General features: G+C 70.1%; 1 protein-coding gene across 1 annotated transcript; it reads left to right on the top strand.

The window, feature by feature from the left end:
- Nucleotides 1–7,311: 7,311 nt before the first annotated feature.
- Nucleotides 7,312–14,293, top strand: CLN3 (CLN3 lysosomal/endosomal transmembrane protein, battenin). The gene is given in 15 exon segments (XM_059834674.1): nt 7,312–7,385; nt 7,482–7,538; nt 8,539–8,618; nt 8,720–8,811; nt 8,914–8,986; nt 9,692–9,731; nt 9,733–9,836; nt 10,689–10,692; nt 10,831–10,890; nt 10,972–11,040; nt 11,652–11,707; nt 11,779–11,844; nt 11,846–11,873; nt 12,682–12,822; nt 14,237–14,293. Coding segments are annotated over 15 exon segments (975 nt in total). The 5' UTR covers nt 7,312–7,337.
- Nucleotides 14,294–14,629: the final 336 nt, after the last annotated feature.

Raw genomic sequence — 14,629 nt, 5'->3', positions numbered from 1 at the left:
TAGAAGGGGGGGGAAAAGGGGGAAGAAGGGGGGGAAAAGGGGGAAGAAGGGGGGGAAAAGGGGGAAGAAGGGGGGAAAAGCGGAGACGAGAGGGGGGAAAAGCGGGAAGAAGGGGGGGAAAAGCGGGGAGAAGGGGGGGGAAAAGCGGGAAGAAGGGGGGGGAAAGCGGGAAGAAGGGGGGGGAAAGCGGGAAGAAGGGGGGGAAAGCGGGAAGAAGGGGGGGAAAGCGGGGAAGAAGGGGGGAAAAGCGGGAGAAGGGGGGGGAAAGCGGGAAGAAGGGGGGGGAAAGGGGGAAGAAGGGGGGGAAAGCGGGAAGAAGGGGGGGGAAAGCGGGAAGAAGGGGGGAGGAAAGCGAGGAAGAAGGGGGGAAAGCGGGAAGAAGGGGAGCGGAAAGAAAAGCGGGGAGAAGGGGGGAAAAGCGGGGAGAAGGGGGGAAAAGCGGGGAAAACCGGGGGGGAAAAGCGGGGAAAACCGGGGGGGAAAAGCGGGGAAAACCGGGGGGGCTTGAGGAGGAGAAAAGGGGTAAAAAGGGAGTTCGGGGGGGAACAGGGGGAGTTGGGGGGGGGAAAGGGGGATTTGGGGGGGGGGGAAAGGGGGACCTGAGCCCCTACTTGCACTCGGCCTCCGCGTCTGCTTTGGCAGTGGTGTAGAGCCCCCGCAGCTTCGTCCGGTAGTACGGAGAGACTGAGGGGGCAGAGAGAGGGTGTTGGGGGGGGGGGTGTCTCGGGCGCCAAACCCCGTCGCTTCCCGTTTCCCCTGTTTCCCCTCACTTCTATTCTCCGTCTGCATCCGCTCGTGGGTTTTCTGGATGTTGACCAGGTTGTTGTTCGCTGCGGGAGCGCTCCTCCTGCCGGGAAAGGGCGGGAAGGCGGTGAGGAGCTCAGTGTACCGGGGAAACGGCGGCCCTCCACCCCCCCGCCCGCCCGTTCCCCCCCCCGCCGTTACCTGCGTCTGCTTGATGAGCTGGTGCAGCTCCCCAGCAGCTCCGCGATGCGGGAGTCGGCCGAAACCAGCGCCATGACGGCGGCGAATCGTTTCCAGTCGCTACCGGAGAGGCGGCGGCGGCGGCGGCGGCTCCTCACAAAATGGCGGCGGTTCCCTCAGGGCTGCGCGACGCTCCTCTGCGCATGCGCCGGCGTCTCCGCTCGCCACACGGCGCATGCGCTTAGGCCCCGCCTACCCGCCCAGCCGCACTGCGCATGCGCCCTCCAGCTCCTCTCCCCATCCCCGCGCATCCGCCCGCCTCTCCCGGCCGCACTGCGCATGCGCTAAAGTCGGGTCTTCCCCCCTCACGGCGCATGCGCCTCACCCGCTTGTCGCTCCCCAGCACTACCACCGCACTGCGCATGCGCCGCCCGGCTCGCCCTCAGCCCCCCGCTTTCCCGCCCCTCCACCCCGCGCATGCGCGCCGCGCCCCGCCGCGCTGCCGCCGGGAATCGCAGTCCCCGCCGCCTCCGCCTTCCTATTGGCCCGCTCTTCCCGCCCCTCCTTCCCATTGGCTAGCGCTGCCTCACGCCTCTTTCCCATTGGCCGCCGCCTCACGGGCGGTCCCCGCCCACCTCCTCCAAGGAGGGAAGCCGGGTTTCCCCGGGGCTCCCCCGCCGGGGCCCCCGGGAGCGAAACCGCCGCTGGGAACCGGGAACCGGCGACCGGGGACCGGGACTATGAGGCTGCGGGGAGCGGCGTGGGCCGCGCTGGGCCTCCTCCTCCTCCTCCTCCCGGGGCCGGTACCGGGCTCCGAAGGGCCCCGGGGGGGGGCTACGGCTCTGCCGGCGGCTGCTGTGGGAGACGCGGGAGTTGGCGGAGCGATACGTGAGGGACCGGGGAGAGAGGGGCGGGGGGGGGGGGGGCAACACACGGGGACCGCGGTGTCCGTATAGGTGTCCCCCCCACCCGTGACCGGTTCGTCTCCCCCCCCTCCCCCGGGGCAGGTGGCGGAGCGGTTGGCGGGGGCCCGGCTCCATCTCTCCCCCCCCCCGGGCACCCGCTGGTTGTCAGCATCCCCGCCCGGGACTGGATGGCGCTGACGGTACCGGGGAGGGCGGTTGTGGGGCGGGGGGGGGTCCTATGGGGCAGGGGGGGGTCCTGTGGGGGGGGCTGTGGGGCAGAGTGAGGGGGCTGTGGCCGTCCTATGGGGCAGGGGGGTCCTATGGGGGGGGATCCTATGGGGCGGGGGGGGGTCCTGTGGGGGCCCTATGGGGCGGGGGGGGTCTTTGGGAGGGCTATGGGGCAGAGTGAGGGGCTGTGGCCGTCCTATGGGGCAGGGGGGTCCTATGGGGGGGGATCCTATGGGGCAGGGGGGCCCTATGGGGCAGGGGGAGTCCTATGGGGGGGGATCCTATGGGGCGGGGGGGGTCTTGTGGGGGCCCTATGGGGCAGGGGGGGTCCTGTGGGGGGGCTGTGGGGCAGAGTGAGGGGGGTGGGGGGGGCTGTGGGGGCCCTATGGGGCGGGGGGGGGTCCTATGGGGCAGGTTTCAGGGGGCTATGGGGCAGGGGGGATCCTATGGGGGAGCTGTGGGGGCCCTATGGGGCGGGGGGGTGCTATGGGGCAGGAGGATCCTGTGGAGGTCCTATGGGGCAGGTTGGAGGAGCTATGGGGGCAGGGAGGGTCCTGGGGGGGCTGTGGGGCAGAGTGAGGGGGCTGTGGCTGTTCTATGGGGCAGGGGGGGTCCTGTGGGGGGGGCTGTGGGGGCTCTATAAGGTGGGGGGAGTCCTATGGGGCAGGTTGGGGGGGCTATGGGGCAGGGGGGGTCCTGTGGGGGGGCTGTGGGGCAGAAGGAGGGGACTATGGGGTCCTATGGGGCAGGTTGGGGGCGCTATGGGGTGGGGGGGGTCTTATGGGGAGGTTTGGGCATTCAAGGAGGGGGATCTATGAGGCAGGGGCTGTGGGGCGGGATCCATGGGGCAGGCTCTGTGGGGCAGGATCTGTAGGTCTGGGAATCCGTGGGGCAGGAGATCCGTGGGGCAGGATCTGTGGGGCAGGATCCATAGGTCTGGGGATCGGTGGGGCGGGGTCTATGAGGCAGGGGATCCATGGGGCGGGATCTGTGGGTGTGGGAATCAGTGGGGTGGGATCAGTGGCGCGGGATCCATGGGGCAGGATCCATGGGGTGGGACCCCATGGGTCTGGGCATCCGTGGGGCAGGGGATCTGTGGTGTGGGGCGGGATCCATGGGTCTGGGGATCTATGGGGCAGAATCTCTGTGGCAGGGGATCCGTTGAGTCTGGGGATCTGTGGGGCAGGATCTATGGGGCAGGGGATCCGTGGGGTGGGATCCATGGGTCTGGGGATCTGTGGGGTGGGATCAGTGGAGCTGGATCCATGGGTCTGGAGATCCGTAGGTCTGGGGACCTGTGGGGCGAGATCAGTGGGGCAGGATCTATGGGGTGGGATCCGTGGGGCAGAATCTCTGCAGCAGGGGATCTGTGGGGAGGGATCCATGGGGTGGGATCCGTGGGTCTGGGGATCTGTGGGGCAGGATCCATGCATCTGGGGATCTGTGGGGCAGAATCTCTGCAGCAGGCGATCCGTGGGGCGGGATCCGTGGGTCTGGGGATCTGTGGGGCAGGATCTATGGGGCGGGATCCGTGGGTCTGGGGATCCATGGGGCGGGATCCGTGGGTCTGGGGATCCGTGGGTCTGGGGATCTATGGGGCAGGATCCGTGGTCTGGGGATCTATGGGGCGGGATCCGTGGGTCTGGGGATCCATGGGGCGGGATCCATGGGGCGGGATCCATGGGTCTGGGGATCTGTGGGCAGAATCTCTGCGGCAGGGGATCCGTGGGTCTGGGGATCTGTGGGGCAGGATCTATGGGGCGGGATCCGTGGGTCTGGGGATCTATGGGGCAGGATCGATGGGTCCCGTCCCCCCCCAGGCCCGGCAGCGGTTGGGGGCACTGGGGGCGGCGCTTGGCGACGCTGCGCGGCCGCTGGGGGGCGCTGGGGGGCGGCGCCGGCACCCGCCGCTGGGGGGCGCTGCTGCGCTGGGACCTGCGCGACCTGGGGCGGGCCATCGCCGCCGAGGTGGGCGGGGCCACGGGGTGGGCGGGGCCTCGGAGGGGAGGGGCCCCGAGGGGGAGGGACCGCCGGGGTGGCAGGTGGGCGGGGGCCACAGAGGGGAGGAGCTACAGGGGAATGTGGGTGGGGACCGCGGGGTGGGCGGAGCCACAGAGAGGGGTTGTAGGGGAAGGTGGGCGGAAGCCACGGGGGGATGTGGGCGGGGCCCCGGAGGGGAGGGGCTCGGGTGGGTGTGGGCGGGGCCACAGAGGAGAGGGGCTCCGGGGGAATGTGGGTGGGGACCGCGGGCGTGGGCGGAGCCACACGGGGCTCTAGGGAAGGTGGGCGGAGCCACGGGGTGGGAGGTGGGCGGGGCCCCGGGGGAGGGTCCCTTAGAGGGAGGCCGGGGTGGGAGGAGCCTCGGGGGAGGTGGGCGGGGGTCCGGGGTGGGCGGGGCCTGGGGAGGTGGGCGGGGCTCTGGGGGAGAGCCCTGGGGGTGGGAAATGGGTGGGGTCCCGGGGGTGGGTGGGGCCTCAGGGTGGGCGGGGCCCCGCGGTGGGGGTCCTTGGGAGGGGCCTGACTCGGGGGGGGGGGGCCTGGACGCCCCACTGCCCCCTGGGATTGGGGGGTGTGGGGCACCTGTGGGGCGGGGCCCGGCCGTGGGGCGCCCCCCCCCCCCATCCCTCCCCTCCCCCCCCCAGCTGGGCGAACCCCCGGAGCCCCCCCGGGCTCCCGCCCCCCCACGTCCCGCCCCACGGCGAGTGGGGCCGCCGGCGGGAGGCCCTGGCCCTGCTGCGCGCCACCGAGGCCTTCCTGCTGCGCGCCCTGCGCGACTTCCTGCTGCTCTGCGGCCCCACGGCGCTGCCCACGGCCGGCCCCATAGCGCCGACCCACGGCGCTGACCCACGGCACTGACCCACGGCTGGTCTCGTGGCGCCTGCTCCGCAGCTTGGCTCGTAGTCTGCCTTAGGGGCTGCTTCATGGCCTGCCCCATAGCGCTGCCCCATGGCTGGCCCCATAGCACTGACCCACAGCTGGCCCCATAGCACCGACCCATAGCACTGTGCCACAGCTGGCCCCATAGCACCGCCCCACGTCACCACCCACAGCACTGCCCCATAGCACTGACCCACAGCGTCGCCCCATGGTGCTGCCCCACGGCTGGTGTCGTAGCACCTGCTCCACAGTTTGGCTCACAGCCTGCCCCATAGCGCTGCCCCATGGCCAGCCCCATGGTGCTGCCCCATAGCACTGCCCCATAGCGCTACCCCACGGCCGGCCCCATAGCACCGACCCACGGCACTGCCCCATAGCCAGCCCCATAGCGCTGCTCCACAGCCTACCTCAAGGCCTGCTCCACAGTGCTGCCCCACGGCCTGCCCCACAGCACTCCCCTACAGCCTGCCCCATAGCGCTGCCCTATGGCCAGCCCCATAGTTCTGCCCCATAGCACTGCCTCATGACCTGCCCCATAGCTCTGCCCCATATCTTGACCCACAGCCTGACCCACGGCTTCTTCAGTCCACACCACTCCTCTCTGCCCCATAGCAGCCGTCTCTGCCCCACGGCGGGCTTATTTATTGGGGGGGGGGGTTGTTGGTGAATAAACGATGATGCTTTCCAGCCCCACAGCATCTGGTGTGGGGGCGCAGGGGGGTGTGGGGTCAGGAGGGAGGGGGATGTGCGGCAGGAGGAGGCACTGTGGGGCACAAGGGGGGGATGTGGGGTGTGGGGGTGGTGTGTGGGCACAAGGAGGGAGCTGTGGGGGCAGGAGGAGGCGCTATGGGGCACAAGGGTGTGGGGTGGGAGATATGGGGCAGGGAGAGGGAGATGTGGGGCAGGGGGAGCAGGATGTGGGGTGGGAGTAAGTGCTATGGGGCACAAGAGCCGATGTGGGGCAGGAGGGGGGAGATGTGGGGCAGAAGGAGACGCTATGGGGCAGGAGGGGGGATGTGGGTCCCAAATTCCCCCCCCAGCCCCGCGCCGTGGGGCAGCCCTGCCCCCCCCCCCCCCCGGCCCCATAGCGCTGCCTTCTCCCCTCCCCTCCCCCCACCAGCAGCACCGCGGTCACGTGGGCGCGGGTCACGTGGACGGGCGGTCACGTGGGCGCGGGTCACGTGGGCGCGAGGTCACATGACCCGGCTCGCGCGTCTCCCCTCCCCCCCCCCACGGCCATGGCGGAGGAGGAGCCGCTGCTGCCGGGTGAGACCCCGGCCCCATAGCCTGCCCCACAGCCTGTCCTCAGCCCCACGGCCTGACCCCACAGCCTGCCCCACAACTTCCCCTGGGGCCCCACAGCCTGCCCCACAGCCTGTCCTCAGCCCCACGGCCTGCCCCACAACTCCCCTGGGCCCTGTAGCCTGCCCCATAGCCTGCCCCATAGCCTGCCCTCAGCCCCATGGCCTGCCCCACAACTCCCCTGGGCCCTGTAGCCTGCCCCATAGCCTGCCCCACAGCCTGCCCTCAGCCCCATGGCCTGACCCACAACTCCCCTGGGCCCTGTAGCCTGCCCCATAGCCTGCCCCACAGCCTGCCCTCGGCCCACACAACCGGCCCCACAGCCTGTTGTCAGACCCATAACCTGCCCCATAACTTGTGCCCTGCCCCACAACCTGCTCAGACCCATAACTTGCCCCATAGCCTCCCCCCAGCCCCACAACCTGCCCCCAGCCCCATAAGTGGCCCCATAACCAGCCCCTGGACTCCCAATGTGCCCCCCCAACCTGTTCTCAGCCCCATAACTGGCCCCCAGCCCCATAACCAGACCCATAACTTATTCCTAGGCCTATAGTCTGCCCCACAGCCAGCCCCATAACCTGCCCCCAACCTGCCCCCAGCCCCACAGCCAGCCCCATAACCTACCCCATAACCTGCTCCCAGCCCCACAACCTGCCCCAGCCCATAACCTGTCCCCAGCCCCCCAACCCGCCCACAACCAGCCCCACAACTTGTCCCAGGCCTTCAACCTGCCCCCAGCCCATAACCTACCCCATAACCTGCTCCCAGCCCCATAACCTGCCCCACAACTTGCCCCCAGCCCCATAACCTGCCCCCCAACCACCCCCCAGCCCCACAACCAGCCCCCCCATCTGCCCCCTTTGCCCCCCACCCCCCCCCACCCTGCCCCACAGCGCCCCCAACCCACTCACCCCCCCACCCCCCACAGCCGAGGCCCCCCCGGAGCCGCCGAGCGGCCCCCTGGAGGAACGGAGCCGCCTTCTGGTGAGGGTCCCCCACCCCATAGATCCCACCCCATAGATCCCACCCCATAGATCCTGCCCACTGATCCCCCCCCCCCCCAGGATCCTGGGGCTCTGCAACAACCTCCCCTACGTGGTGATGCTCAGCGCCGCCCGCGACATCCTGGAGCCCCACCAGGGGGCGCAGGTGGGTCCCTGCCCCTCCCCCCCCGCTTGCCCCTCCCCCCCCGGGGTGCCCCTCCCCCATCCCCACCCCATATTTGCCCCTCCCCCCCCCCTCCAGGTGCCGCCGCCCCACAGAAACAGTTCCCGCTACGACTGCAACCCCGTCTCCACTGGGGTAAGGGGGGCGGGCTTAAGGGGGCGGGGCTTGTGGGGCGGGACTCAAAGGGGCGGGGCCTAAGGGGGCGGGGCTCGAGGGGGTGTGGCTAAAGAGGGGCGGGGTTGATCTATGGGGCTGCCCCATAGCGGGTGTGGGGGGGGGTTGAGGGGGTCGAGGGTTTTGCCTATGGGGTCTGGCTCCGGTCTGTGGGTCACCTCACTGAGCTATGGGTCAGTGCTGTCTATGGGGCTGCCCCCTATCTATGGGTCAGCCCATTTTTATGGAGCCTTGTTGCATCTATGGGTCTGGCCCCCAACCTGTGGGTCGCCCCCTATCCATGGGTCACCCCCTCTCGCCATGGGTCACCCCTTGTCCATGGGTCACCCCCCCCCAACTTGTGGGTCACCCCCCAACATCTGGATCACCCCCCAATCTATGGGTTTGCCCCTTCTCTCTGTGAGGCTGCCCCCCAACTTGTGGGTCCCCCCCCAATTTGTGGGTCACTCCTCATCTGTGGGTCACCTCTTTCTCCATGGGGCTGCCCCCCACCCGCTGGTCACCCCCCAATCTATGGGTCACCCCCCAATCTATGGGTCGCCCTTCTCTCTATGAGACTGCCCCCCAACCTATGGGTCCCCCCCAACTTGTGGGTTCACCTCCCACCCATGGATCACCCCCCAATCTATGGGTCACTCCTCTCCATGAGGCTGCCCCCCAACCTCTGGGTCACCCCAACTTGTGGGTCACCCCCCAACTTGTGGGTCACCCCCCAACTTGTGGGTCCCCCCCCCAACTTGTGGGTCACCTCCCACCGATGGATCGCCCCCAATCTGTGGGTCACCCCTTCTCTCCATGAAGCTCCCCCCCAACTTGTGGGTCGCCCCCAACTTGTGGGTCTCCCCCAACTTATGGGTCACCCCCCAACTTGTGGGTCTCCCCAACTTGTGGGTCGCCCCCCCAACTTGTGGGTCTCCCCCCAACTTATGGGTCGCCCCCCAACTTGTGGGTCGCCCCCCAGGCGGTGCTGTTGGCCGACATCCTCCCCACGCTGCTCATCAAGTTGGTGGCTCCTTTCGTCATCCACCTCCTGCCCTACAAGTAGGTGATGTGTGGGGCGATGCAGATGTGTGGGGCAGAGGTTGGGGGGCCCGACCGCCCCCCCCCACCCACCCACCTGCGCCCCCTTTCTCACCCCACAGCGTCCGCGGTGGTCGTCGCCGCTCTCTGCGCGTGGGGCAGCTTCGCTCTGGTGGCGTCGGCCGCCGGCGTGGCCGTCAGCTTGGGGGGTTGCGTATGGGGCCGGGGAAGGCCGTGGGGCGGGACGCCGTGGGGCTGGGGAGCGGCGAGGTGGTGGTGGTGGGGGTGTGTGTGACGTGTGGGGCTGGCCCCATAGGTGTGGTGTTGGCCAGTGCCGCTTCGGGGCTGGGGGAGGTCACCTTCCTGGCGCTCGCCTCCGCGTACCCCAGGTATGGGGGGGACGCCGTGGGGCTGGGGGGGGGTGATGTGGGGCTGGGGGGCTGCTATGGGGCTGCTGTGGGGCTGCTATGGGGCTGGGGGTGGTGATGTGGGGCTGGGGGGGATGCTGTGGGGCTGCTGTGGGGCTGCTATGGGGCTGGGGGGGATGATGTGGGGCTGGGGGGGTGATGTGGGGCTGGGGGGGATGCTGTGGGGCTGCTGTGGGGGCTGCTATGGGGCTGGGGGGGATGACGTGGGGGCTGGGGGCTGGGGGGGACACTCGGGCTGCTGTGGGGCTGCTATGGGGCTGGGGGGGATCATGTGGGGCTGGGGGGGGATTGATGTGGGGCTGGGGGAGGGCTATGGGGCTGGGGGGATGCTGTGGGGCTGAGGAGGATGTTGTGGGGCTGCTGTGGGGCTGGGGGGGATGATGTGGGGCTGGGGGAGGGCCATGGGGCTGGGGGGAGGGCCATGGGGCTGGGGGATGCTGTGGGGCTGGGAGGGATGATGTGGGGCTGGGGGAGGGCCATGGGCTGGGGGATACTGTGGGGCTGGGGGGGATGATGTGGAGCTGCTATGGGGCTGCTATGGGGCTGGGGGGGCTGCTGTGGGGCTGGGGGAGGAGGATGTGGGGCTGCTGTGGGGCTGCTATGGGGCTGGGGGCCGTGGGGCGGCGCCGTGGGGCAGAGCCGTGGGGCAGTGCTCCCCTCTCGCAGGGGGGGCGTCTCCTGTTGGTCCTCGGGGACGGGGGCCGCGGGGGGTGGGGGGCGCGGTGGCCTAGGGGGGGCTGCTGCAGGCCGGCCTGCCCCTCCCCCACGCCCTGCTGCCCGCCCTCGCCCTGCCCCCGCTCACCCTCCTCAGGTGAGAGCGGGGGCAGGGATGTGGGGTGGGGATGTGGGGTGGGGATGTGGGGCGGGGACGTGGGGCGGGGGACGTGGGGCAGGGATATGGGGTGGAGCCGTGGGGCGGGGTGGTGGGGTGGGGATGCGGGACAGGGATGTGGGGTGGGGATGTGGGGCAGGGAGGTGGGGTGGCGCCGTGGGGTGGGGCGGGGATGTGGGGTGGGGATGTGGGGCGGGGAGGTGGGGTGGAGCCATGGGGCAGAGCCATGGGGCGGCGTGGTGGGGTGGGGATGCGGGACAGTGATGTGGGGCGGGGATGTGGGGTGGAGCCATGGGGCGGCGATGTGGGACGGGGATGTGGGGTGGCGCCGTGGGGTGGGGCAGGGATGTGGGGTGGAGCCGTGGGGCGGAGCCATGGGGCAGGGGACGTGGGGTGGGGAGATGGGGCAGAGCTGTGGGGTGCTGATATCGGGTGGGGAGGTGGGGTGGAGCCGTGGGGCAGAGCTGTGGGGCAGGGAGGTGGGGGGGTATGTGGGGCAGAGCTATGGGTAGGGAGGTGAGTCCCTGGTGCCGTGGGGCAGAGCTGTGGGGCAGTGAGGTGAGTTGCAAGGGTCCCTGGTGCTGTGGGGCAGAGCCATGGGAGGGATGTGGGGCAGGGAGGTGGGTCCCAGAGTCCCTGGTGCTGTGGGGCAGGGACGTGGGTTAGGGATGTGGGGCAGAGCTGTGGGTCCCAAGAGTCCATGTGTCTATGGGGCAGAGCTGTGGGTCCCAAGAGTCCATATCGCCGTGGGGCAGAGCCGTGGGTCCCAAGAATCCATATTGCCGTGGGGCAGAGCTGTGGGTCCCAAGAGTCCCTGTGTCTATGGGGCAGAGCTGTGGGTCCAAGGGTGCATGTCTCAATGGGGCAGAGCCGTGGGGCAGAGCCGTGGGGCAGCCCCACACAGCCTCCCCCCCCCCCCCATTTCCTCCCTGCCCCACAGCTACTTCTTCCTCCTGCGCCCCCCCCCGCGCCCCACGGAGCGCCCCCCCCCGCCGTGGGGCTGACGTTGGGGGAGAAATGGAGTGTGACGAAGGTGAGGGGGGAGGGGGAGGGGAGGGGGGGGAGGGGCGGGGGGGAGGGGGTGGGGCGCTGGTGACCCCCCCTCCCCCCCCAGGCCGTCCTGCCCCACGCTGCCCCATTGGCCCTCGTCTACTTCGCCGAGTACTTCATCAACCAGGGGCTGGTGGGTGTGGGGCAGCCGTGGGGCAGCTGTGGGGCTGGGGTGGGGGTTGGCGAGATGCTATGGGGTTGGGGTGGGTGGGGTGGGGGAGATACCGTGGGGCTGGGGGGGGGTGTGCTATGGGGCTGGGGAGATGCTATGGGGTTCAGGTGGGGGATGTGGGGCAGATGCTGTGGGGGCTGGAGTGGGTGCTGGGGGGGTGGGGTGGGTGCTGTGGGGCAGATGCCGTGGGGCTGGGGTGGGGTGGGTGCTGTGGGGCTGAAGGGGTTGGGGTGGGGCAGGTGCCGTGGGGCTGGAGTGGGTGCTATGGGGCTGGGGTGGGTTCTGTGGGCTGGGGGCTGCTATGGGGCTGGGGTAGGTGCTATGGGTAGGCCCTGTGGGGCTGGGCTGAGTGGTGTGGGGCTGCTCCTATGGGGTGGGGGTGAGTGCTATGGGGCAGATGCCGTGGGGCTGTGGGCTGGGTTGGATGCTATGGGGCGGGGGTGTGTGGGGCGGATGCCATGGGGCCAGCCTGTGCCCCATGGGGCCGGGCCTGTTGTTGCGCACCAGCTGCCGTGGGTCCAGCCCCACTGCCGTGGGTCCAGCCCACACATCCCACCCCCCCACCCCTGCAGCTGGAGCTCCTCTACTTCCCTGACTCCGCCCTGACCCACAGCGAGCAATACCGCTGGTGAGCCCCACAGCCGGGGGGGGGGATCTATGGGGCGCCGTGGGGCAGCCCCACATTTCCCTGCCCCACAGGTACCAGCTGCTTTACCAGGTCGGCGTCTTCGTCGCCCGCTCCTCCCCCCGCTGCCTCCGCCTGCGCAACGTGGGGCTCCCTCGCCCTCCTGCAGGTGAGGCATCAGTGGGGCTGCCCCATAGCCTGCCCCATAGCCGGCCCCCATAGCCGGCCCCATAACCTGCCCTGCCCCCAAGGTCCTGAACGCCCTTGCCCTATTGGCCACCGGGGCCGCACCCTTCCTCCCTGGGCGGGGCTCCAAAATCAGTGGGGCAGCCCCATAGCCTGCCCCATAGCCTGCCCCACAGATCCTGAACACCCTCATCCTATTGGCCACCAGGACCGCATCCTTCTTTCCTTGGGCAGGGGGGGGGTGCCCCCTCCAAAATCAGTGGGGCAGCCCCATAGCGTGCCCCATAGATTCTGAACACCTTTGTCCTATTGGCTGCTGGGCCACGCCCTTTCTCCCTGGGTGGGGCTCCAAAATCAGTGGGGCAGCCCCATAACCTGCCCCATAACCTGCCCCATAGCCTGCCCCATAGCCTGCCCCACAGATCCTGAACACCCTTGTCCTATTGGCTGCCAGGGCTGCACCCTTCTTTCCTGGGGGGGGGAGGCACTCTCCAAAATCAGTGGGCAGCCCCATAGCGTGCCCCATAAGCCTGCCCCATAGATTCTGAACATGTTTGTCCTATTGGCTGCTGTGGCCACACCCTTCTTGCCTGGGCGGGGCTCTGAAATCAGTGGGCAGCCCCATAGCCTGCCCTATAGCCGGCCCCATAGCCTGCCCCATAGATCCTGAACACCCTCGTCCTATTGGCCGCCGGGGCCACGCCCTCCTCCCCGGCGCAGCACAGGGGGTTGCCCTCCAAAATCAGTGGGGCAGCCCCATAACCTGCCGCCTACCCCTCCCCCGCCCCCAGGTCCTGAACGCCCTCATCCTATTGGCCGCCGTGGCCACGCCCTTCCTGCCGGGATTGGCCGTCGCCTTCGCCATGGTGGGGGGGGAGGGGCTGGTGGGCGGGGCCGCCTATGCCAACGCTTTCCTCAACGTGGCGGAGGAGGTGGGTACGGGGGAGGGGGGAGGGGCGGGGCGGGGCCCTGGGGGGAGGGGCCAGCCCCCTAAGTGACCGGGGCGGGGCGGGGGGCGGGGCAGGCGACGCCCGAGGGGCGGGAGTTGGCCATGACGGTGGCGGCGCTGGGGGACACGGTGGGCGTGGCCTTGGCCGGGGCGCGGCCCTGGCGACCCACGGCTACTTCTGCCCCCCCGCCTGACCCACGGCGACCCACGGCGGGGGGGGAAGGTACGAGACCCTGCCGGGGGGGGGTGGGGGGAGGGGCGTGGGGCCCATGGCTGTGGGGGAGGGGTCTGGGACCCATAGCAAAGGGGGGAGGGGCCTGGAACCCACAGTGGAGGGGGGAGGGATGTGGGGCCCACGGCAGTGGGGGAGGGGTCTGGGACCCACAGTGGAGGGGGGAGGGGCCTGAGACCCATAGCAAAGGGGGGGAGGGGCGTGGGGGCCCGAGGGGGAGGGGCCTGGGACCCACGGCTGTGGGGGAGGGGTCTGGGACCCACAGTGGAGGGGGGAGGGGTGTGGGACCCACAGTGGAGGGGGGAGGGGTCTGGGACCCACAGCGGTGGGGGAGGGGTGTGGGACCTGAGGGGGAGGGGCGTGGGACCCACAACAGAGGGGGGAGGGGCCTGAGACCCACGGCGGTGGGGGAGGGGCCTGGGACCCACAGCTCTGCCCCATGGCTGTGGGGAGGACCGTGACCCACGGCTTTGCCCCACAGCAGTGGGGGGGGGAGGGGCTGGGTCTTGTGCCTCTGCCCCACAGCAGCAGGAAGGCCCGGCCCCACGGCTCTGCCCCATGGCGGTGGGGAGCCGCAGGGCCTATATCTCTGCCCCACGGCGCCACGGACCCCCGGGACCCCCAGCGACAGAGAGCTCAAGGACCCACGGCTCTGCCCCATAGCGACAAGGAGCCTCGAGACCCACAGATGTGCCCCACAGAGCCCAAGGACCCATGGCTCTGCCCCACGGTGCTGTGGGCCCCACAGCTCTGCCCCATGGCGCCACGGACCCCTGGGACCCACGGCTCTGCCCCACATCGACATGGGACTCCTGTGACCCACAGCTCCGCCCCACAGCACCGTGGGCCCCACAGCTCTGCCCTATGGTGCCATGGACCCCTGGGACCCACGGCTCTGCCCCACAGCGGCGTGAGCCCCTGTGACCCACGGCTCTGCCCCACGGCAACCTGAACTCCTGGGACCTCTAGTTCTGCCCCACATCAACGTGGGACTCCTGTGACCCACGGCTCTGCCCCACAGAGCCCAGGGCCCCCCAGCTCTGCCCCACAGCGGCGTGAATCCCTGGGCCCCACGGCTGTGCCCCATGGCACCATGGACTGCTGGGACCCACGGCTCTGCCCCACATCAACATGGACGCCTGTGACCCACGGCTGTGCCCCACAGCGGTGTGAGCCCCTGGGACCCCCAGCTCTGCCCCACGGCGCCATGGGACTCCTGTGACCCCCAGCTCTGCCCCACGGCGCCGTGGGCCCCACAGCTCTACCCCACATCAACATGGACGCCTGTGACCCACGGCTCTGCCCCACAGAAACATGGGCTCCTGTGACCCCCAGCTCTGCCCCACGGCGCCGTGGGCCCCACAGCTCTGCCCCACATCAACATGGGCTCCTGTGACCCACAGCTCTGCCCCACAGCGGCGCCAATAAACCCATTGACCCCCGACGGGGGGGCGTGGCTTATCGAGGGGGCGTGGCCTTTTGGTGTGGGCGTGGCTTTTGAGGTGGGCGTGGCCTGTGGGGGCGCGTTTCCCCGCCGGGACTCGGTTTCCCGTCGTCC

The sequence above is a fragment of the Gavia stellata genome, unplaced genomic scaffold (genome assembly GCF_030936135.1).
Source record: "Gavia stellata isolate bGavSte3 unplaced genomic scaffold, bGavSte3.hap2 HAP2_SCAFFOLD_1125, whole genome shotgun sequence".
Lineage (NCBI taxonomy): Eukaryota > Metazoa > Chordata > Aves > Gaviiformes > Gaviidae > Gavia > Gavia stellata.
This window is presented reverse-complemented; position numbering and strand designations above follow the sequence as displayed.